Source organism: Oncorhynchus mykiss, chromosome 18 (assembly GCF_013265735.2).
Source record: "Oncorhynchus mykiss isolate Arlee chromosome 18, USDA_OmykA_1.1, whole genome shotgun sequence".
In the NCBI taxonomy this organism is placed as follows: Eukaryota; Metazoa; Chordata; class Actinopteri; order Salmoniformes; family Salmonidae; genus Oncorhynchus; species Oncorhynchus mykiss.
Window position 1 is genome coordinate 11,401,103 of NC_048582.1, and position 24,439 is coordinate 11,425,541.

Consider the following 24,439-nt stretch of genomic DNA (forward strand, 5'->3'; position numbering starts at 1 on the left):
TCTCTCTGTGTCTTACTCTCTCTCCCTCCTTCTCTCTCCCTTTGTCTCTCTCTCCCTTTGTCTCTCTCTCCCTTTCTCTCTCTCTCTCTCTCTCTGTCTTTCCCTCTCCCTCCCTCCCTCTCTCTCTCTGTCTTTCCCTCTCCCTCCCTCCTCTCTCTGTGTCTCTCTCTCCCTCCCTCCTCTCTCTGTCTCTCTCTCTCTCTCTCTGTCTTACTCTCTCCCTCCTCTCTCTCTCTGTGTCTCTGTCTCTCTGTCTCTCTCTCTGTGTCTCTCTCTCTCTCCCTCCTCTCTCTCCCTCTGTCTCTCTGTGTGTCTTACTCTCTCCCTCCTCTCGCTCTCTCTCTCTCTCTCTGTGTCTTACTCTCTCCCTCCTCCCTCTCTCTCTCTCTGTCTCTCTCTCTGTGTGTCTTACTCTCTCCCTCCTCTCTCTCTCTCTCTGTGTCTTACTCTCTCTCCCTCCTCTCTCTCTCTCCCTCCTCTCTCTCTCTCTCTCCCTCTGTCTCTCTGTGTGTCTTACTCTCTCCCTCCTCTCTCTCTCTCTCTCTCTCTCTCTCTCTGTGTCTTACTCTCTCCCTCTTCCCTCTCTCTCTCTCTGTCTCTCTCTCTGTGTGTCTTACTCTCTCCCTCCTCTCTCTCTCTCTCTCTGTCTCTCTCCCTCCTCTCTCTCTCTGTGTCTTACTCTCTCTCCCTCCTTCTCTCTCCCTCCTCTCTCTGTCTCTCTCTCTCTCTCCAGAACCCTTGAGTCTCTGTATGAAGAGCTGGTGCTGGAAGGCTTCTTGATTAGACCCTTGAACATCAAGCTCTCTGAGTACATTGGTACAGTACTGACATCTCACACACACACACGCACACAGCGCGGAAACTATTCAGACCCATTTTTTTCACATTTTGTTACCTTTTTTTCCCTCATCAATCTACATCCAATAGCCCATAATGACAAAGCAAAAACAGGTTTTTAGAAATGATTGCAGATGTATTAAAAAAATAATAAAACTGAAATATCACATTTACATAAGTATTCAGACCCTTTACTCAGTACTTTGTTGAAGCACCGTAGCACCGTCAGTGATTACAGTCTCAAGTCTTCTTGGCACACCTGTATTTGGAGAGTTTCTCCCATTCTTCTCTGCAGATTCTCTCAAGCTCAGTCAGGTTGGATGGGGAGCGTCGCTGCACAGCTATTTTCAGGTTGGGTTCAAGACCGGGCTCTGGCTGGGCCACTCAAGAACATTCAGAGACTTGTCCCGAAGCCATTCCTGTGTTGTCTTTGCTGTGTTCTTAGGGTCGTTGTTCTGTTGGAAGGTGAACCTTTGCCCCAGTCTGAGGTCCTGAGCGCTCTGGAGCAGGTTTTCATCAAGGATCTCTCTGATCTCTATCTCATCAAGGATCGCTCCGTTCTTCTTTCCCTCGATCCTGACTAGTCTCCCAGTCCCTGCCGCTGAAAAACATCCCCACAGCATGATGCTGCCACCAGCATGCTTCACCGTAAGGATGGTATAAGGTTTCCTCCAGACGTGGTGCTTGGCATTCAGGTTTCATCAGACCAGAGAATCTTGTTTCTCATGGTCTGAGAGTCTTTAGGTGCTTTTTGGAAAACTCCAAGCTGGCTGTCATGTGCCTTTTACTGAGGAGTGGCTTCCGTCTGGCCACTCTACCATAAAGGCATGATTGGTGGAGTGCTGCAGAGATGGGAGAACCTTCCGGAAAGACAACCATCTCCAAAGAGGAACTCTGGCCCTTCTCCCCCGATTGCTGAGTTTGGCCGGACGGCCAGCTCCAGGAATAGTCTTGGTGATTCCATTTTTTTTCAATTTAAGATTGATGGAGGCCACTGTGTTCTTGAGGATCTTCAATGATACAGAAATGTTTTGGTACCCTTCCCCAGATCTGTGCCTCGACACAATCCTTTTCAGAGCTCTGCGGACAATTCCTTCAACCTCATGGCTTGGTTTTTTCTCTGCCATGCACTGTCAACTGTGGGACCTTACATAGACAGGTGTGTGCCTTTCCAAAACATGTTCAATCAATTGAATTTACCACAGGTGGACTCCAATCAAGTTGTAGAAACATCTGAAGGAGGATCAATGGAAACAGGATGCACCTGAGCTCAACTTTGAGTCTCCTAGTAAAGTGTTCGAATACTTATGTAAATAAGGTATTTCTGTTATGTATTTTATATACATTTTCCAAAAATGTCTAAAAACCTGTTTTTGCTTTGTATTTATGGGGTATTGTGTGTATATATACATTTTAGAATAATGCTGTAACGTAACAAAATGTGGAAGAAGTCAAGGGGTCTGAATACTTTCCCAATGCGCTGTGCATATAAAATGTTGGTGACTTAGGTCTGGCTTCAGTCAATTGGATAATCCTTAGTCACAGCTATATGAATGTTCATGCATACGTGTGTGTCTGCGTGCTTTGGTGTGTGTGTCTGTGTACTTTGGTGTGTGTGTCTGCATGCTTTAGTGTGTGTGTCTGCATGCTTTGGTATGTGTGTCTGCGTGCTTTGGTGTGTGTATCTGCGTGCTTTGCTGTGTGTCTGCATGCTTTGGTGTGTGTCTGGGTACTTTGGTGTGTGTGTCTGTATGCTTTGGTATGTGTGTCTGCGTGCTTTGGTGTGTGTGTCTGGGTACTTTGGTGTGTGTGTCTGCATGCTTTGGTATGTGTGTCTGCGTGCTTTGGTGTGTGTGTCTGCGTGCTTTGGTGTGTGTGTCTGCGTGCTTTGGTGTGTGTGTCTGGGTACTTTGGTGTGTGTGTGTCTGCATGCTTTGGTATGTGTGTCTGCGTGCTTTGGTGTGTGTGTCTGCGTGCTTTGGTGTGTGTGTCTGCGTGCTTTGGTGTGTGTGTCTGCGTGCTTTGGTGTGTGTGTCTGCGTGCTTTGGTGTGTGTGTCTGGGTACTTTGGTGTGTGTGTGTCTGCATGCTTTGGTATGTGTGTCTGCGTGCTTTGGTGTGTGTGTCTGTGTGCTTTGGTGTGTGTGTCTGCGTGCTTTGGTGTGTGTGTCTGCGTGCTTTGGTGTGTGTGTCTGGGTACTTTGGTGTGTGTGTCTGCGTTCTTTGGTGTGTGTGTCTGCGTGCTTTGGTGTGTGTGTCTGCGTGCTTTGGTGTGTGTGTCTGGGTACTTTGGTGTGTGTGTCTGCGTGCTTTGGTGTGTGTGTCTGGGTACTTTGGTGTGTGTGTGTCTGCATGCTTTGGTGTGTGTGTCTGCGTGCTTTGGTGTGTGTGTCTGCGTGCTTTGGTGTGTGTGTCTGCGTGCTTTGGTGTGTGTGTCTGGGTACTTTGGTGTGTGTGTCTGCATGCTTTGGTGTGTGTATCTGCATGCTTTGGTGTGTGTATCTGCGTGCTTTGGTGTGTGTGTCTGGGTACTTTGGTGTGTGTGTCTGCGTGCTTTGGTGTGTGTGTCTGGGTACTTTGGTGTGTGTCTGCATGCTTTGGTGTGTGTGTCTGCGTGCTTTGGTGTGTGTGTCTGTGTGCTTTGGTGTGTGTATCTGCGTGCTTTGGTGTGTGTGTCTGGGTACTTTGGTGTGTGTGTCTGCATGCTTTGGTGTGTGTGTCTGCGTGCTTTGGTGTGTGTGTCTGCATGCTTTGGTGTGTATCTGTGTGCTTTGGTGTGTGTGTGTGAAAAGGTGTGTTTGCTCACGAGTGTCTAGTAGGGCCAGCTGGATATCAGACAGGGAGCCTGCCTCATCTCCACAGGGATTTATGACTCAATATCCCACTCTGTGCCTCATTCCCTCCCTGCCTCCCGCCCTAGATGTCTCGCTGCGGCCATGTTGCAATAAGGGTCAGGATGACACCACACTCTATCATGTTGAACAGACAGACACACATGCCTGGCTCCCCAAAACCAGTTACTGTTGGTTTCAATTATATCCACATACAGTGCCTTTGATGTTGGGAGGGAGTTTGGAATGGTTGAGGAGGAGAGTCCGGCAAGAGGGACAGAGAAATAGATGTTGATGTCTATGATAGTGGCCTAAATACCTTCCCTTATTTCTAGCCACAGTATAGCTCGATGCCTTGATGCCTAAAGGCTCCTGAATTACAGCCAATTAATGTCTAAGTTGCATTAGTACAGGTTTCTGCTGAGTTGATTTATGTCTGAAGATATGCATCAGGCAATGTACAAAGAGCAAATTCCATACCTCAAAGAACAAGACTATTGTCTGATGGATGTCTGACTTCTCTCCCTCCCCCTTCCCCCCTCTCTCTCTCTCCCCCTCCCTCCCTCCCTCTCTCGTCTCCCCCTCCCTCCCTCCCTCCCTCCCTCCCTCATCTGTCCCTCCCTCCCTCCCTCCCTCCCTTCCCCTCCCTCCCTCCAGGTGAGTTCAGCTACCTGGGTACGACCCTGCGCCAGGCAGACATTGAGCCCATGCCCTCTCTGTCAGACGTCAGACAGCTCATTGCCCTTTATGGGATCCTGCCTCTGGGTGAGTGAGAGAGAGCCCATCCCATCCACTCTCATCATTGTGACTGTGATCACATCACCCCACAGCCTGGCTAGCCTGATTCATACTTATTGTACTTGCAACACACACACACACACACTCACACTTTGATCCTTCAGCCACTCTCTCCTGGCTGAGCCTTTCTGTCACTGTCTCTGCCACCACTATGCTACAGCTGCAGAACACAGGGGAGTCGGGTAACTGTGGTCCAGAACCCAGAATAGAATAGAACAGCACAGAGAAGAACATAGAATACTAGAGGAAAGTAGAACAGAATAGAACAGAATAGAATAGAACAGAATAGAACAGAAATACAGAATACAAATGCAGAACAGAAATACAGAACAGAATAGAATATTCCACACCACTAGATCATCTAGAAGCAGCTAGTGGGCTGATGCTAATCCAGGGATCCTAATGGTAGTAGAATACAGCTCACTGAAGTTCACCCCAACCCTGAAGGGACATGATCTTTCTCCCCAACACGTCTCATGTCACCTGGCGTTAAGACCCATTTCCATCCCATCCCCCTACGCCAGCGTCGTGGACCCCCAGACGTAGCTCCCGAAGAGGGGAGGGTTACTGAACAAACAGGCCACCCACCCTGGAGAAGAAGAGGATGTCTTTCAGCACCTCAGACCTAATCAAAGGCAATATGACTACCAGAGGCCTGGATGGGCTGGTGTGGATGTCCATCACCACCATCATCACTACCACCACCACCTTCATCACCTGCAACACCACCCCCTCCACCACTACCATCCCCCCCACCACCATCACTATTATCATCACCACCACTACTACCACCGTCACTAGCACCCCTACCACCACTACCATCACCACCACTACCATCACCACCACCACTAAAACCACTACCACCACCACCACTACCATCACCACCACTACCATCACCACCACTACCATCACCACCACCACCACCACTAAAACCACTACCACCACCACCACCACTACCATCACCACCACTACCATCACCACCACCACCACCACTAAAACCACTACCACCACCACCACTACCATCACCACCATCACTAACACCACCATCACAACCATCACCACCACTACCATCACCACCGCCACTAACACTACCATCACCACCACTACCATCACCGCCACTAACACTACCATCTCCCCCTCTATCATCACCACTACCACCACCACCACCACTACCATCATCACTACTACCACTACTACCACTACCACCTCTACTACCACCATCACCTCCACCATCGCCACTACCACCACCACTACCTCCACCACTACCAGCACCACCACCACTACCACCACCACCACTACCATCATCACTACTACCACTACTACCACCATCACCTTCACCACTACCACTACTACTACCACCACTACCATCACTACTACCACCATCACCTCCACTACCCCTCACTACCACCACCACCATCACTACTACCACCACCATCACCACCACCTCTAACATCGCCACCACCACCTCCACCATCACCTCCATCACCACCACCATCACCACCACCATCACCACCTCTAACACCTCTACCACAACTACCATCACCACCACTACCATCACTACCACCACCTCTACCACAACTACCATTACCACCACTACCATCACTACCACCACCTCAACCACCACTACCACCACCATCATCACTACTACCACTACCACCACATCCACCATCACCGCCACCACCACTACTACTACCACCACCATCACCACCACTCCCACCACCATCATGCCTCACTACCACTACCACCATCACCACCACTACCATCACCACCACCACTACCATCACCACCAATAAAACCACTACCATCACCACCACAACCACTACCATCACCACCACCACTACCATCACCACCACTACCACTACCATCACCACCACCACTACCATCACCATCACCACCACCACTACCACCACCACCACCACTACCATCACCACCATCACCACCACTACCATCACCATCACCACCACTACCATCACCACCACTACCATCACCACCACTACCATCACCACCACTACCATCACCACCATCACCACCACTACCATCACCTCCATCGTCACATACAGTTTATTTATACCTGCACTGTCTACACACAACACTGCCTAAGCTTCCACCTCTTTTTATGAAATGAATCACAACAGGACATTGTTTTGTTTTGTTGTTCCCGGAACTTTATTCTCATTCTCACCAAGAGTTGGCTCAGATTCAGTTACTCTGTGATGATTCAGAGATTCCTTAGAGACTGGTTTGGTTTTCTGAAGTATAAGCATTGTATATTGGAGGGAGGCTGGCTAGATCGTGTCCTTGGTAGAGAGATATCTCTGTGTACTCCCTTTGTTAGCGATTCACAGCCAATTATCCAGACTGGCTGCTATCTCATTCTCAGTGGTGTCTGTTATTTTCACAAGAAAGTGACAATATTTGAACATGATAGTGTTCCTTCTTTTAACCTGTGTTTGACCTTATTGTTCAAGCTTCTACAGTTCATTTCCTATGGAAAAGGACAAGTGCACGTTGCACTAGTCAATTGATCGGCTAATCTGTCCCAGATGGGTTAGAGGCAGGAAAGAGATCATCATTAGACCTTAATGGGAGGAGTAGTTTTCTAATCAGTGCTCATAGTGTACCTAATGAACTAACACTGTGACCTGATCTAACAGAGAGTGAACTGACCCTATAAACAGCCTGCAGCATAGAGAGAGAGAACAGAGGCCAGAGCCTGTTGCCAGCTATTGTAGTTTTAATGAGTTCCGGTCAGAGCAGCAGGAGCGGGACTTCTTGGCTGGGCCTACCCCAGGGACAGGAGGGGATTCCTGGGGATAAGGGTTACACGGCTGCACCTGCTCTGGGTCTAGAGGTTAATGCAGGGGTGTTGTGATTGGATGTGTTTACTCTCACGTTCTGTGTCCTGGCCCTCTGGCCTCTGTCCAACCTGGACTTTTAATCACGGTTATTTTCAGAGAGCACACAATGCTGCACCCTCAGCCCAGCCTCACTGCAACCTCAGCCCAGCTTCACTGCAGCCTCACTGTAGCCTCAGCACACCCTCACTGCAGCCTCAGTACACCCTCACCCCAGCCTCAGCCCACCCTCAGTCCAGCCTCACCCAGGCTCAGTCCAGGCTCAGCCCCAGCCCAGCACAACCCCAGGCTCATCCCAGCCTCAGCCCCAGCCCAGACTAACCCCAGTATCATCCAGCTGGGTAATTCAACTATTGTTCCCTGTGGTAGGAGGTTAACCTGGCTGAATCAGTTAATACCAGTTAAGCAGCACTGCTGCTGCTGAGGCCCTCAGAGACCTCACAGGGGTTACAAACACCTATAGTGACCTTACGGCTCTGTTCAATCTGCATGGTGAAAGTTCAGCTTTAAAAGTTTAGCATTATGCTGTGATTGAAATTTACCACCACCTAACCATCACCATCTACATGTTATTACCCTGTTATCATTCTCTCTCTCTCTCTCTCTCTCTCTCTCTCTCTCTCTCTCTCTCTCTCTCTCTCTCTCTCTCTCTCTCTCTCTCTCTCTCTCTCTCTCTCTCTCTCTCTCTCTCTCTCTCTCTCTCTCTCTCTCTCTCTCTCTCTCTCTCTCTCTCTCTCTCTCTCTCTCTCTCTCTCTCTCTCTCTCTCTCTCTCCCTCTCCCTCCCTCCCTCCCTCCCTCCCTCCCTCCCTCCCAGGATCCCAGTCCGTCCATCAGAAGGCTCCCCTGATGAAGACTCTGCTGCTGGCTGGTCCTGGAGGCGTAGGGAAGAGGATGCTGGTCCATGCTCTGTGCACTGAGACCGGGGCCAACCTCTTCAACCTGTCCCCCAGAAACCTGGCTGGGAAGTACCCCGGCAGGAGCTGCCTCCAGTACCTACTGCACATGGTCTTCAAGGTTTTTGTCAATCTGCTACTGTACATAGTGAGGAAGGCAGCAAAATGGTGCCATGTACGAGGGTAGAGGTCATTGTCTGGTTTGATTCAGATAGTATATGCACACATACTGTATGCCCCACAAAAACACTTTGGCAGTGTACATGATTAGGTATCAGTGTTGTGAATGAAATGCCTGCTGGTGAAGTCAGGAATAAGCTGCACTATGAGCTGCTCTATGTGTTGCTCTGTCAGCTTGATGTTGCTATGTGTTGCTCTGTCAGCTTGATGTTGCTATGTGTTGCTCTGTCAGCTTGATGTTGCTATGTGTTGCTCTGTCAGCTTGATGTTGCTATGTGTTGCTCTGTCAGCTTGACGTTTATCAGATCAACATAGTTGTCTATCGGTTAACACAGTTACTGTTCACGGTTCCCCTGTGACATTCTGCACCACTGACTCATCTGAGACATGGAGGGGGGACGAGGGACATGAGAGAAGAGAGAGACATGGAGGGAGAGAGAGATTTGTCTCGCTTGGACACCTCTCTATGCAGCTGTCTTGAGAGGCAAACAAGTCAGGAGCCCATAGCCACTAGCGACATTGTTCTGAATCTCGCCTGTCAGCACCTCATTGGTCGGCACCCTCTCTAAGTGCATTCTGGGATCAGGAGCGTGTCCTGACAGCACTTCCTGCTTGCTGAGACAGTGTTGGTTTCTAAAAGGCTTGTAACATTTGGGTGTGGCTGCCTCCCTCACCCCAAGTTGTTTTTGTCAATGCCAGCCATGGAAACACTGCAAGTTCACAATACTGTTTCTCCATAAGCCTGTGGTGTCATTAACTAAAGACTTACTAGCTCTCCTCTCCTATGGGACATAAGGCAACAATGAGCTCCTTCCAACACTCTCTGTCCTTGGCCACGTGTTGTGCCTCGTGATACGAGATGTTCATCTTGGCCAGCTCCTCCGTAACAGTTCTGCACCAGGTATTCTTCTTCTCCCTGGTAGAGTCCACCTTTTGGGGATAAGGGTTATGGTTAGGGCCAGGGTTAGGGTTATGGTTTGGGCTAGGGTTAGGGTTATGGTTATGGTTATGGTTATGGTTAGGGTTAGGAGATACACTGTAGTTTAAATGTTACTGATAGTCCAGTTAATGTACGACTTGTGCGTGTGGGTGTTATTTTGTTTGTGTGTTTGTGTGAGACTAATGTTTCTGCTGGTTAGACTGTTTGTTTTGTTGAGGTTACTAATTTTCCCATATGGGAGAGAGTTGTTTGAACATTGGCCTTGATGTGTGAAATAAAGAGGTGTGTTTCTTTGTGTTGTTCTGCTGTGGCAGGTGGCTCGCCAGCTGCAGCCCTCTGTAATATGGATCGGAGATGCAGAGAAAACCTTTTATAAGAAAGTCCCGAAGCTGGAGAAAGAGGTATGTTCTCTACACAACAGCAGCATATCTCAATACCACTGTTCATCTCGTCAACAAAAATAGTGAATCAAATATTTGGCAAACATATATTTTTCAGTGGCAATTAACGAGACTATAACTGCCTAAATAGACCCAGAAAAAACTGTAACTAAACAAAAAAGAATACACTAAATTATCTCTGTGACTAAAATCTGTTGGACTGAACAAGAGTTTTTAGACAGATTGAGAGCTTTTCAGTGATACGTACTGTTAATATTAGCAGAACAGATGCCCAGTCCAGTTCTGTTCATGAGTCTGGGCAGACAGGCTCCACTCCGGCTCCGCCTCCGATCAAACACATTGCGCAGGCGACTCTGTTGCTTCCTCGTAGCTAACCAGTCACCACCAGCCTTCTAGTTAGATACCGCCCTTTGCCTGGTTAACAAACACAAGATGCTTTACAAAATGAAAAACAAAAGCAGCATTAAGTTGAATAGTAAAACAACAGTCTAGCTATGTTTTTCTCTCTCGAGTATAGAAACGTTTTTTAATTTGTAGTCTCGCTCAACACTCACACTTTCCCCACTGCATTTCATAGCCAGGTTCTGTCTCCGACTTCTAGCCAAGTCTCCCTCTTTTCCTCAGAGAAAATGGCTCTATTGTAGCCATTACCTTTCAAAAGATATGACTCATAATACCAGCGCTACATTTGTTGTCTTTCTGTCGTGGCGGTCCGTTCTACAACTAGGCTACTTGCGGACTCGATTGGGACTCGAGGTTAAGTGGATCGGCTACATCACTGGGTGAAACAGTCATTAGCTCCCATTCAGAGTCATTAGCCCTCGTACTGTACTACTTCTGGACCTCAGTGTGTCTGTGGAACGATGATAACGATGACACCTCAGAGTGACGGAGGTGCAACACACTACTTTACCAATACTTTACATCACTTTCTCTCTCTCTCTCTCTCTCTCTGTCTCTCTCTCTGTGTGTCTCACTCTGTCTCTGTCTCTCTCTCTCTCTCACGCGCGCTCTCTCTATCTGTCTTTTTGTCTCTCTGTCTCTCGCTCTCTCAGACTCTCTTTGTCTCTCTCTGTCTATGTCTCTCTGTCTTTCCTTCTCTCTCTCTGCGCTTGTGTGTGCCTGTTTGATGTGTACAGTGCATTCAGACAGTATTCAGACCCCGAGACTTTTGTTAAGTAACATTTTGTTACGTTACAGCCTTATTCTAAAATATATGTCTCTCCTCATCAATCTACACACAATACCCCATAATGACAAAGCAAAAACTGTTTTTTAGACATTTCGCTAATTTATTAAAGATAAAACACTGAAAAATGGCATTTACATAACTATTCAGACCCTTTACTCAGTACTTTGTTGAAGCACATTTGGCAGTGATTACAGCCTTGAGTCTTCTTAGGTGTGACGCTACAAGCTTGGCACACCTGTATTTGGGGAGTTTCTTCCATTCTTCTCTGCTGATCCTCTCAAGCTCACTCGGGTTGAATGGGGAGTGTCACTGTACAGCTATTTTCAAGTCTCTTCAGAGATGTTAGATCGGGCTCAAGTCCTGGCTCTGGCTGGGCCACTCAAGGACATTCATAGACTTGTCCCAAAGCCACTCCTGCGTTTTCTTGGCTGTGTGCTTAGGGTTGTTGTCCTGTTGGAAGATGAACCTTCACCCCAGTCTGAGGTCCTGAGTGTTCTGGAGCAGGTGTCATCAAGGATCTCTCTGTACTTTGCTCTGTTGATCTTTCCCTCGATCCTGACTAGACTCCCAGTCCCTGCCACTGAAAAACATCCACACAGCATGATGCTGTCACCACCATGCTTCACTGTAGGGATGGTGCCTGGTTTCCTCCAGACGTGATGCTTGGCATTCAGGCCAAAGAGTTCAATCTTGGTTTCATCAGACCTGAGAATCTTGTTTCTCATGGTCTGAGAGTCATTTAGGTGCCTTTTGACAAACTCCAAGCAGGCTGTCATCCGTCTTTTACTGAGGAGTGGCTTCCGTCTGGCCACTCTACCATAAAGGCTTGATTGGTGGAGTGCTGCAGAGATGGTTGTCCTTCTGGAAGGTTCTCCCATCACCATAGAGGAACTCTGGAGCTCTGTCAGAGTGACAATCGGGTTCTTGGTCACCTCCCTGACCAAGGCCCTTCTCCCTTGATGCTCAGTTTGGGGATGAGTCTAGGAAGAGTCTTGGTGGTTCCAAACTTCTTTCATTTAAGAATTATGTTCTTAGGGACCTTCAATGCTGCAGACATTTTTTGGTACCCTTCCCCAGATCTGTGCCTTGACACAATCCTGTCTCAGAGCTCTTTGGACAATTCCTTCAACCTCAACCTCATGTCTTGGTTTTTGCTCTGACATGCACTGTCAACTGTGGGATCTTATATAGACAGGTGTGTGCCTTTCCAAAACATGTCCAATCAATTTAATTTACCACAGGTGGACTCCAATCAAGTTGTAGAAACATCTGAAGGATGATCAATGGAAACAGGATGCACCTGAGCTCAATTTTGAGTCTCATAGCAAAGGGTCTGAATACTTATAAATATAAGGCATTTCTGTTTTATGTTCACTTTGTCGTTATGGGTATTGTGTGTAGATTGGTGGGGAAAAACATTTATTTAATCCATTTTAGAATAAGGCTGTAACGTAACAAAATGTGGAAAAAGTCAAGGGGTCTGAATACTTTCTGAATGCACTGTATGTAATATCTATGTAGTCTGAACTAAGAATTCATACGGCCAGATAATTGTTATACATTCTTATACATATGTGTTGGTAGGATAAGGCTATGTCTGTTTGGTCACATAGAAGTCAGTGATGTATGTTTACTATAGGTTAATGAGGCAATGCAAATGTGATGTGACTAAAATGTGACTAAAATGAAAGGGCATTTAGTTGACTAAAATGTCTCACTGTTTTTGTCATTTTGACAATAACTAGACTAAATCATTATTCAATCGACAAAAACCTGACTAAAACGTAATGATATTTTAGTCAAAATGACTAAAATGTAAAAAAAGAGACCAGTTATTAGCACTGCTCAATACCAGCCCTCGACACTCGACTCAACAAACTGGATGCCGTCTATCACAGTGCCATCCTTTTTGTCACCAAAGCCCCATACACTACCCACCATTGCGATCTGTACGCTCTCGTTGGTTGGCCCTCGCTTCATACTCGTCGCCAAACCCACTGGCTACAGGTTATCTACAAGTCTCTGCTAGGTAAAGCCCCACCTTATCTCAGCTCGCTGGTCACCATAGCAGCATCCACTCGTAGCACGCGCTCCAGCAGGTATATCTCACTGGTCACCCCCAAAGCCAATTCCTCCTTTGGTTGTCTTTCCTTACAGTTCTCTGCTGCCAATGACTGGAACGAACTGCAAAAATCTCTGAAGCTGGAGACTCATATCTCCCTCACTAACTTTAAGCACCAGCTGTCAGAGCAGTTTACAGATCACTGCACCTGTACATAGCCCATCTGTAAACAGCCCATCTATCTACCTACCTCATCCCCATACTGTATTTATTTATTTATCTTTCTCCTTTGCACCCCAGTATCTCTACTTGCACATTCATCTTCTGCACATCTACCATTCCAGTGTTTTAATTGCTATATTGTAATTACTTCGCCACCATGGCCTATTTATTTCCTTAACTTACCACATTTGCACTCACTGTATATAGACTTTTTGTTTTCTTTTGTTCTACTGTATAATTGACTGAATGTTTTGTTTATTCCAAGTGTAACTCTGTGTTGTTGTATGTGTCGAATTGCTATGCTTTATCTTGGCCAGGTTGCAGTTGTAAATGAGATCTTGTTCTCAACTAGCCTACCTGGTTAAAGAAAGGTGAAAGAAATAAAAACACTACAGTGCACATTGACAGACAGTGTAATCAAGGGACTTGTTTTGACAAGAATGTTTACATAGCAGATTGTCAAGTAACCTTCTCCATTATTGCATTGTTTGTGAATGAACTAAAGTGGGACTCACATCCATTGTTGGGTAACATGGGTTATATGAGTTGACAGCTGTGAGCAGTTGAAAATGGGGACATCTTGAATTTACAAATAAGTTTATGCTGCCCTCATGTGGCCGGTCATAACTCTCTACCCCCTCTTCCTTGTTCTCCCTCTCTCTCCCTCTCCTCCCTCTCTCTCTATCTCCATACCCCTCTCCTCCCTCTCTCTCCTCCCTCTCTCTCTATCTCCATACCCCTCTCCTCCCTCTCCCTCTATCTCCATACCCCTCTCCATCTCCTTCTCTCTCTCCTCACTTACTCTCCCTCTCCTCCCTATCTCCATACCCCTCTCCATCTCCCTCTCTCTATCTCCATACCCTTCTCCATCTCCCTCTCCTCACTTCCTCTCCCTATCTCCATACCCCTCTCCATCTCCCTCTCCTCCCTATCTCCATACCCCTCTCCATCTCCCTCTCCTCTCTCTCTCTCTATCTCCATACCCCTCTCCATCTCCATCTCCCTCTCCTCTCTATCTCCATACCCCTCTCCATCTCCCTCTCCTCACTTACTCTCCCTCTCCTCCCTATCTCCATACCCCTCTCCATCTCCCTCTCCCTCTATCTCCATACCCCTCTCCATCTCCCTCTCCTCTCTCTCTCCTCACTTACTCTCCCTCTCCTCCCTATCTCCATACCCCTCTCCATCTCCCTCTCCTCTCTCTCTCCTCACTTCCTCTCCATCTCCCTCTCTTTCTCTCTCCTCCCTCTCTCCTCTCTCCCTCTCTAGATGGAGCCTAAGCGTCTGAAGAAGGACCTAGTCAAGGTGCTGAAGTCTGTGAAGCCTGAGGATCGTGTTCTGGTCGTAGGGACGTCCCGGAGGCCCTTTGACGCAGACCTCAAGCCCTTCTGTAAAGTCTATAGGAAGATCATCCTCATCCCCAGACCTGACTATGCCTCCAGACTGGGTGGGTTATCTATAGTAGTCTATATTGGTTTATATTGGTTTATAGTGGTCTATAGTGGTCTGCATTGGTCTATATTGGTTTATAGTGGTCTATATTGGTTTATAGTGGTCTATATTGGTTTATAGTGGTCTAAATTGATTTATAGTGGTCTATATTGGTTTATATTAGTTTATAGAGTGGTTTATAGTGGTCTATATTGGTCTATATTGGTTTATAGTTGTCTATAGTGGTCTATATTTGTCTATATTGGCTTATAGTGGTCTATATTGGTCTATAGGAGTCTATAGTGGTCTATGTTGGTCTATAGGAGTCTATAGTGGTCTATATTGGTTTATAGTGGTCTTTAGTGGTCTATATTGGTTTATAGTGGTTTATAGTGTCTATAGTGGTCTATATTGGTTTATAGTTGTTTATAGTGATCTATAGTGTTTTATGTTGGTTTATAGTGGTCTATATTGGTTTATAATTGTCCATAGCGGTTTATAGTGGTCTATATTGGTTTATAGTGGTCCATAGTGGTTTATAGTGGTTTATAGTGATGTTGATGTATAGTGGTCTATATTGGTTTATGGGGGTTTATAGTGGTCTATCTATCTTCAGAGCTCGTGCTGCTAGGCGACCTAAACTGGAACATGCTTAACACCCCAGCCATCCTACAATCTAAACTTGATGCCCTCAATCTCACACAAATTATCAATGAACCTACCAGGTACCTCCCCAAAGCCTTAAACACAGGCACCCTCATAGATATCATCCTAACCAACTTGCCCTCTAAATACACCTCTGCTGTCTTCAACCAAGATCTCAGCAATCACTGCCTCATTGCCTGCATCCGTAATGGGTCAGCGGTCAAACGACCTCCACTCATCACTGTAAAACGTCCCTGAAACACTTCAGCGAGCAGGCCTTTCTAATCGACCTGGCCGGGGTATCCTGGAAGGATATTGATCTCATCCCGTCAGTAGAGGATGCCTGGATATTTTTTTTAAATGCCTTCCTAACCATCTTAAATAAACATGCCCCATTCAAGAAATTTAGAACCAGGAACAGATATAGCCCTTGGTTCTCCCCAGACCTGACTGCCCTTAACCAACACAAAAACATCCTATGGCGTTCTGCATTAGCATCGAACAGCCCCCGTGATATGCAGCTGTTCAGGGAAGCTAGAAACCATTATACACAGGCAGTTAGAAAAGCCAAGGCTAGCTTTTTCAAGCAGAAATTTGCTTCCTGCAACACTAACTCAAAAAAGTTCTGGGACACTGTAAAGTTCATGGAGAATAAGAACACCTCCTCCCAGCTGCCCACTGCACTGAAGATAGGAAACACTGTCACCACTGATAAATCCACCATAATTGAGAATTTCAATAAGCATTTTTCTACGGCTGGCCATGCTTTCCACCTGGCTACTCCTACCCCGGTCAACAGCACTGCACCCCCCACAGCAACTCGCCCAAATCCGTTCAGCTGATGTTCTGAATGAGCTGCAAAATCTGGACCCCTACAAATCAGCCGGGCTAGACAATCTGGACCCTTTCTTTCTAAAATTATCTGCCGAAATTGTTGCCACCCCTATTACTAGCCTGTTCAACCTCTCTTTCGTGTCGTCTGAGATTCCCAAAGATTGGAAAGCAGCTGCAGTCTTCCCCCTCTTCAAAGGGGGGGACACTCTTGACCCAAACTGCTACAGACCTATATCTATCCTACCATGCCTTTCTAAGGTCTTCGAAAGCCAAGTCAACAAACAGATTACCGACCATTTCGAATCTCACCATACCTTCTCTGCTATGCAATCTGGTTTCCGAGATGGTCATGGGTGCACCTCAGCCACGCTCAAGGTCCTAAACGATATCTTAACCGCCATCGATAAGAAACATTACTGTGCAGCCGTATTCATTGATCTGGCCAAGGCTTTCGACTCTGTCAATCACCACATCCTCATCGGCAGACTCGACAGCCTTGGTTTCTCAAATGATTGCCTCGCCTGGTTCACCAACTACTTCTCTGATAGAGTTCAGTGTGTCAAATCGGAGGGTCTGCTGTCCGGACCTCTGGCAGTCTCTATGGGGGTGTCACAGGGTTCAATTCTTGGACCGACTCTCTTCTCTGTATACATCAATGAGGTCGCTCTTGCTGCTGGTGAGTCTCTGATCCACCTCTACGCAGACAACACCATTCTGTATACTTCCGGCCCTTCTTTGGACACTGTGTTAACAACCCTCCAGGCAAGCTTCAATGCCATACAACTCTCCTTCCGTGGCCTCCAATTGCTCTTAAATACAAGTAAAACTAAATGCATGCTCTTCAACCGATCGCTACCTGCACCTTTCTGCACCGACCCGCCTGTCCAACATCACTACTCTGGACGGCTCTGACTTAGAATACGTGGACAACTACAAATACTTAGGTGTCTGGTTGGACTGTAAACTCTCCTTCCAGACACATATCAAATATCTCCAATCTAAAGTTAAATCTAGAAATGGCTTCCTATTTCGCAACAAAGCATCCTTCACTCATGCTGCCAAACATACCCTTGTAAAACTGACCATCCTACCAATCCTCGACTTTGGCGATGTCATTTACAAAATAGCCTCCAATACCCGACTCAACAAATTGGATGCAGTCTATCACAGTGCAATCCGTTTTGTCACCAAAGCCCCATATACTACCCACCATTGCGACCTGTACGCTCTCGTTGGCTGGCCCTCGCTTCATACTCGTCACCAAACCCACTGGCTCCATGTCATCTACAAGACCCTGCTAGGTAAAGTCCCCCCTTATCTCAGCTCGCTGGTCACCATAGCATCTCCCACCTGTAGCACACGCTCCAGCAGGTATATCTCTCTAGTCACCCCCAAAACCAATTCTTTCTTTGGCCGCCTCTCCTTCCAGTTCTCTGCTGCCAATGACTGGAACGAACTACAAAAATCTCTGAAACTGGAAACACTTATCTCCCTCACTAGCTTTAAGCACCAACTGTCAGAGCAGCTCACAGATTACTGCACCTGTACATAGCCCACCTATAATTTAGCCCAAACAACTACCTCTTTCCCTACTGTATTTAATTTATTTATTTATTTTGCTCCTTTGCACCCCATTATTTTTATTTCTACTTTGCACATTCTTCCATTGCAAATCTACCATTCCAGTGTTTTACTTGCTATATTGTATTTACTTTACCACCATGGCCTTTTTTTGCCTTTACCTCCCTTATCTCACCTCATTTGCTCACATCGTATATAGACTTGTTTCTACTGTATTATTGGCTGTATGTTTGTTTTACTCCATGTGTAACTCTGTGTTGTTTGTGTCGAACTGCTTTGCTTTATCTTGGCCAGGTCGCAATTGTAAATGAGAACTTGTTCTCAACTTGCCTACCTGGTTAAATAAAGGTGAAATAAATCAAATAAAATAAATAGTGGTCTATATCTAGGCCAACCTGTTGGCTATGGACAGACAGAATCTGTGGAGGTTTTATTCCCTAAAGCCACCAGAAATGAGTTGACATGAAAACTACTGGTGGAATGAATTCATATGATAGGCCCACCAGTAAACACACATCTTTAAAAAAAATGTTGTATTCATTGCCCGCTTCTGGTTTGAACTCTAACCTTTCTCTCCCTGTCTGATGTGTTCTCCAGTGCTGTGGAGGGAGCTGCTGTGTGGCGGCGGTGCTCGCCTCACCCCCAACCTGGACCTGAGCTCCCTGGCCAAGGTGACAGATGGCTACACCCAGGGCCACATCCTGCAGGCTGTGAGGCAGGTGCTGACCCCTCGCAGGCTGGCCCAGCAGACTACCAGACCACTGACCGCTGAAGAGTTCATCCCTCCACTGGCCAGACAGGACCCCGTCTACAAAGAGGAGGAGGAGGCCTTTAAGGTTCAGTAGCATCAATCAATTAATCACCTTTTTTACATATGTTTATCACCAAAGTGCTCAGGATAGCCTTACTCCCACAGAAATCAGAGGCAACAATTGGAAAGCTCCTATGTAGGAGGAAGGAAGGGGTTATTTTGCCATTATAACAGTTAAAATGGTCCTCTGTATCTTAGTAGGTGGTGCAGTAGGTGGTGCTTGCATCTTAGGATAGTGGGTTTGATTCCCGGGACCACACATATGTAAAACAATAATATGTAAGTGGCTATGGTTAAAAGCTTCTGCTAAATGGTATTTTATTATATTAAAACGAGTTTTTGCCTTTGTTATGCTGATTGGTTTACATATATTATCATAATCAGATATGAATTCAGTATTATTACTATTATCATTATTGTATTATGAATTCAGTATTATAATCCGATATGAATTCAGTATTACAATCAGATATCAATTCAGTATTACAATCAGATATCAATTCAGTATTATAATCAGATATCAATTCAGTATTATAATCCGATATGAATTCAGTATTATAATCAGATATCAATTCAGTACTTTAATCATATATGAATTCAGTATTATAATCAGATATCAATTCAGTACTTTAATCATATATGAATTCAGTATTATAATCAGATATCAATTCAGTACTTTAATCATATATCAATTCAGTATTATCCGATGAACTCCATATATACATTTGAGAGTCGTGCTCCAACAATCACCACATGAGGGTGCTGCGTTCCTACAGTTAGGAAGGAAATGCCACTGTATAACAGGTTTTATTTCCTCCGACCGTGGATTGATGGCTGCGAATGTGTTTCCAGATGTGGTACGGCAGGACACCTTTGGGTAAGAAGAGGGCACGGGCGGCCAAGGCCATCGAGGAGGAGGGAGAGTCGGGCAAGGACAAAGACAAGCGGGGCACTGGGAGGAAGACAGGGAAAGAAGAGAAAAGCAAGAAGAACAATAAGTAAATGTCAAAGACAAGAGACAGAAGTCGTCAACATTGGAGAGGTCTACAGACAGGGACTTTCAGGGGATGTGATTTACATTCCTACTTCTTAGATATGATGGACGATACATTTACTACCAGTCTATGACTGTAAATGTCATGACAACAGTATAACGGTAACAGTCGATCGTGTTATGATCATAATGACAAAAGTAGCTGTTTATCTTGTATGAGACCAGATATAAAGTATGTCAAATAAATCATTATTATCGCAGTGTAAATATTGAAGATAAGTGTTGTTGATTTTAGTCCAAATGGATCACAGCAGTATAATTTCATGAGATTCTATTTAGGGGATGTTTATTTTCAGTCTCCAACTATTTTGACCATTAGAAGCTAATTAGCCTTGTTGATGAGCGCTGAGTTGTTTAAACTGGGGGCTCTGAGCTGCAGTGGGAGGGGGGGCGTACTGAGACTCACAACCCCCCCAAAATACACCCCGTCGCATCCGAGCCCCGGGCTCCCCTCTCTCCCCTGTCCTGAGACAAATCATCATTAACCATCCCCAGAACCACGAGACCGTGCAACGATGGAGGGATTCCTCTCAAATGTTAGCTTCTAACCGTAATGATGAAAAAACACAGCAACGGTGCCTTGGATTTCCTGTCCGTCTTCCTTCTTCTTCTCTCTCCGTCTCTCACTCTCTCTCTCACTCTCCGTCTCTCTCTCTCTCTCACTCTCTCACTCGCTCTCTCACTCTCTCTCTCACTCTCTCTCTCTCTCTCTCACTCTCTCTCTCTCTCTCTCACTCTCTCCCTTTCCTCAGCCATCGTTGGGTTTGCGTGGCTTCTGTGCCATAAGAGTCTGTTAATTAGCCTGTGTAATTGTCATTGTTGCCAGTTACAGCCAGGGGGCTTCAGGCAGAGAGACACTGTGCAATGTAGCAGCACCTTGTCCCAGGTCGCCCTGTGTTACTGTTTACACCCAGTTAGCGCTAACAAGCCAGCCTGCCCTGCCAAGCGGCTGACCCACTTCCCGGCTCCAGCAAGCCTCCTAGCTCCCCAAGGACCAACTACCCCCCTTCACTGGCCATCTTTAATCAAGTATTAGTCAATGGGAAACCAGATCCCCATTGTCCACCACAGCATAACCCTAACCATGCATCTGTACCCCTCTTGTCTTTTGGGTGTCTGGGTCTACACACTCCACACACTCTCTTGTCCCTGTCTTTATAGTCATCCTCTACCTTCCCTTTCTGTCTGTCTTTCTCTCACTGTCACATCCCATCGCTCTCTCATTTTCTCTCTTTATCTCTCTCTTCTTCTTCTCCGTCCCATCTCTCCTCCTGCCAGGTGGGTTTACAGAGCGTGACAAACACTGTCACCTTTCCTGCTCCTTGTAGCTTAAACCAACATCTAATTGAATTATTCATGTGTGTGGACCACCGCCTTCTCACCCAAGAAAAGGCCATTCAGCAGTCTTTTATGTGACGACCAAGCTGTTTTTACTCCAGTGGTGATCCCTTTGGGATCTATTTACTGTGGTATGACTGAGGTGAACCACGCCGTGCATTTATCCAGAATAACACATTCACAATGTCTTAATGCACAGATAATTAGTAAATGTGGAAAGACAGCATTGTGTTTGGTTAATTGCTCACAGTGTGATGGTTACTAGCGTTGTTATCAGCTGATCTGTATCTCAGGCAGACTTATTTTTTTTGATTTTGCCCATCTTCTCCTCCTTCATGCTTCATTTCTTAATTTCCATAAGACTGGATTTCTCTCCGCAATTTTGTGGCGATGATAATGAAGCATTATTTGATTAGATTAATCATTCTTTAATTTCTGTGTTTTGTGATGACAGAGTCAAGGGTGATTCAACCCTGTGGTCATGGCAGTAATAAAATCAAGACCACTGTCGACTCTTGGAGACTTTTAACCATTATTTTGCAATTCCTATTTATGTCCCTGTCTCTTGGCTTGAGGGCCCAGTTCTCCATACACCCATACTTTCTCTCTCAACCCCTGACCTAGTGTTCCTTTTTATGGTGATGTATCCAGTCTTTCCACATAGTCCTCAGCCAGAGGTGGGAAGAAATGCTGATATGACCTAGAAAATGTTCAGCTCAGGTCCCAGCCCCAGTCCCAGCTCCATTCCTATTCCCAACCCCAGCACCAGCCTTCCTCTGTAGCCCAGGGGGAGTGATGCTCTGACAGGCTCATTTGCTTTGCGATCCCCTGGTCTACTGGGGCCCTGTACTGGGACAGAGTGACAGCTAGGAGCTCCCTGGGTGGGAGGGGGACACATGCTCAGGGGGGTCCCCCCTCCACCTCACTGCCTGTCACATACTATCACAAAGTTCCTATACTCTTTTTCAAGGCAGCATCCACTTTAAAACCATGAAACCTTCAAATAATGTTTGAGATCTTTCCTGTATTCCACTGTTCTATTGTAATAAAATAGATGTATACCATATACATAGATTTATAGTTGAAACGTTGTGCTGATGACATTTGAGACAAACTCAGGAAGCTATGCCAATTTGAGCTGGTTGGTTAGTATTATCTGGTTGGTTAGTATTATCTAGTTGGTTAGTATTATCTGGTTGGTTAATACTATCTGGCTTGTTAGTATTATGTGGTTGGTTAGTAGTATCTAGTTGGTTAGTATTATGTGGTTGGTTAGTATTATCTGGTTGGTTAGTATTATGTGGTTGGTTAGTATTATCTAGTTGGTTAGTACTATCTGTTTGGTTAGTATTATCTGGTTGGTTAGTACTATCTGTTTGGTTAGTATTATCTAGTTGGTTAGTATTATGTGGTTGGTTAGTATTATCTCGTTGGTTAGTATTATGTCGTTGGTTAGTATTATCTGGTTGGTTAGTATTATCTGGTTGGTTAGTATTATCTGGTTGGTTAGTACTATCTGGCTTGTTAGTATTATGTGGTTGGTTAGTAGTATCTAGTTGGTTAGTATTATGTGGTTGGTTAGTATTATCTGGTTGGTTAGTATTATGTGGTTGGTTAGTATTATCTAGTTGGTTAGTACTATCTGTTTGGTTAGTATTATCTGGTTGGTTAGTATTATCTGGTTGGTTAGTACTATCTGGTTGGTTAGTACTATCTGTTTGGTTAGTATTATCTAGTTGGTTAGTATTATGTGGTTGGTTAGTATTATCTCGTTGGTTAGTATTATGTCGTTGGTTAGTATTATCTGGTTGGTTAGTATTATCTGGTTGGTTAGTACTATCTGGCTTGTTAGTATTATGTGGTTGGTTAGTAGTATCTAGTTGGTTAGTATTATGTGGTTGGTTAGTATTATCTGGTTGGTTAGTATTATGTGGTTGGTTAGTATTATCTAGTTGGTTAGTATTATCTGGTTGGTTAGTATTATCTGGTTGGTTAGTATTATGTGGTTGATTAGTATTATGTGGTTGGTTAGTATTATGTGGTTGGTTAGTATTATCTAGTTGGTTAGTATTATGTGGTTGGTTAGTATTATGTGGTTGGTTAGTATTATCTAGTTGGTTAGTATTATCTGGTTGGTTAGTATTATCTGGTTGGTTAGTATTATCTAGTTGGTTAGTATTATCTAGTTGGTTAGTATTATCTGGTTGGTTAGTATTCTCTGGTTGGTTAATGTTATGTGGATTGTTAGTATTTTCTGGATTGTTAGTATTATGTGGTTGGTTAGTATTGTCTAGTTGGTTAGTATTATGTGGTTGGTTAGTATTATCTGGTTGGTTAATATTATCTGGTTGGTTAGTATTATCTAGTTGGTTAGTATTATCTAGTTGGTTAGTATTATGTGGTTGGTTAGTATTGTGTGGTTGGTTAGTATTATCTGGTTGGTTAGTAATATGTGGTTGGTTAGTACTATGTGGTTGGTTAGTATTATCTAGTTGGATAGTATTATGTGGATTGTTAGTATTTTCTGGACTGTTAGTATTATTTGGTTGGTTAGTATTATTTGGTTGGGCACAGTCTTGTTACTGCTGGTTTGATGACAGATCAGAGGTCTGGGGACAGTATTGTTACTGCTGGTTTGATGACAGATCAGAGGTCTGGGGACAGAAATTGATTGGTTGTAACACTCACCTGTTGTTGTTATGGCCTCCAGTCCAAGGACATTAGCACTCCCTCTACAGGCCCACTGTGTGTCTCTCTCTGTTTATCTCTCTCTCTTTATCTCTTTCTTTCTGTGTGTGTGTGTGTGTGTGTGTGTGTGTGTGTGTGTGTGTGTGTGTGTGTGTGTGTGTGTGTGTGTGTGTGTGTGTGTGTGTGTGTGTGTGTGTGTGTGTGTGTGTGTGTGTGTGTGTGTGTGTGTCACAGCAAGTGTAGTCACACACTCCATCGTGTTGGCGGGGAGGAGAGAACTGCTTACCTCAATTCCAGAATAATTATGGAGTGGAAAAAAGAACAATTAGCCAGCTGGGTATTATAAAACAAAGCAATTAATGTTATGCTAATAAGTCGAATTTCCAGCAATTGTCGATCATTTGCTAATTATTTGTTAATTAGTCTGACTTTTTAGTGCATCAATTTATGAGAGATTAATGAACAGACAGATTCTGGTATTTAACAAACTCTCTCGGCAGCAGTTGAGAGTTCTGTTCCTTCCTGCTGTGATCGTAATTGCTGTTATGAAAAGTCAAACTCCATTGAGACACTTTTACAACCATGTCCTCTAGTGTATCATATTCCTGGGACAACACACGAGGTCTCTGGGACAACACACAAGGTCTCTGGGACAACACATGAGGTCTCTGGGACAACACACGAGGTCTCTGGGACAACACACGAGGTCTCTGGGACAACACATGTGGTCTCTGGGACAACACATGAGGTCTCTGGGACAACACATGAGGTCTCTGGGACAACACATGAGGTCTCTGGGACAACACATGTGGTCTCTGGGACAACACATGAGGTCTCTGGGACAAC

The 24,439-nt window shown here is 45.3% G+C and overlaps 1 protein-coding gene across 5 annotated transcripts in view; it reads left to right on the forward strand.

Moving 5' to 3' along the window:
* Positions 1–19,801, forward strand: part of LOC110495609 (dynein regulatory complex protein 11) — a 58,293-nt gene extending 38,492 nt beyond the window's left edge. For 3 of the 5 annotated variants that reach the window (XM_036951823.1, XM_036951824.1, XM_036951825.1), the window contains exons 13-19: positions 734–816; positions 4,325–4,432; positions 8,136–8,335; positions 9,649–9,735; positions 14,481–14,658; positions 18,300–18,538; positions 19,366–19,801. In XM_036951823.1, the coding sequence (XP_036807718.1) occupies positions 734–816; positions 4,325–4,432; positions 8,136–8,335; positions 9,649–9,735; positions 14,481–14,658; positions 18,300–18,538; positions 19,366–19,515 (1,045 nt within the window). In that variant the 3' untranslated portion in view covers positions 19,516–19,801. Of the gene's footprint in view, positions 1–733; positions 817–4,324; positions 4,433–8,135; positions 8,336–9,648; positions 9,736–13,528; positions 13,601–14,480; positions 14,659–18,299; positions 18,539–19,365 lie in introns of those variants that run through there. The other 2 variants (XM_036951826.1, XM_036951827.1) reach the window with 2 other exon arrangements.
* Positions 19,802–24,439: the final 4,638 nt, after the last annotated feature.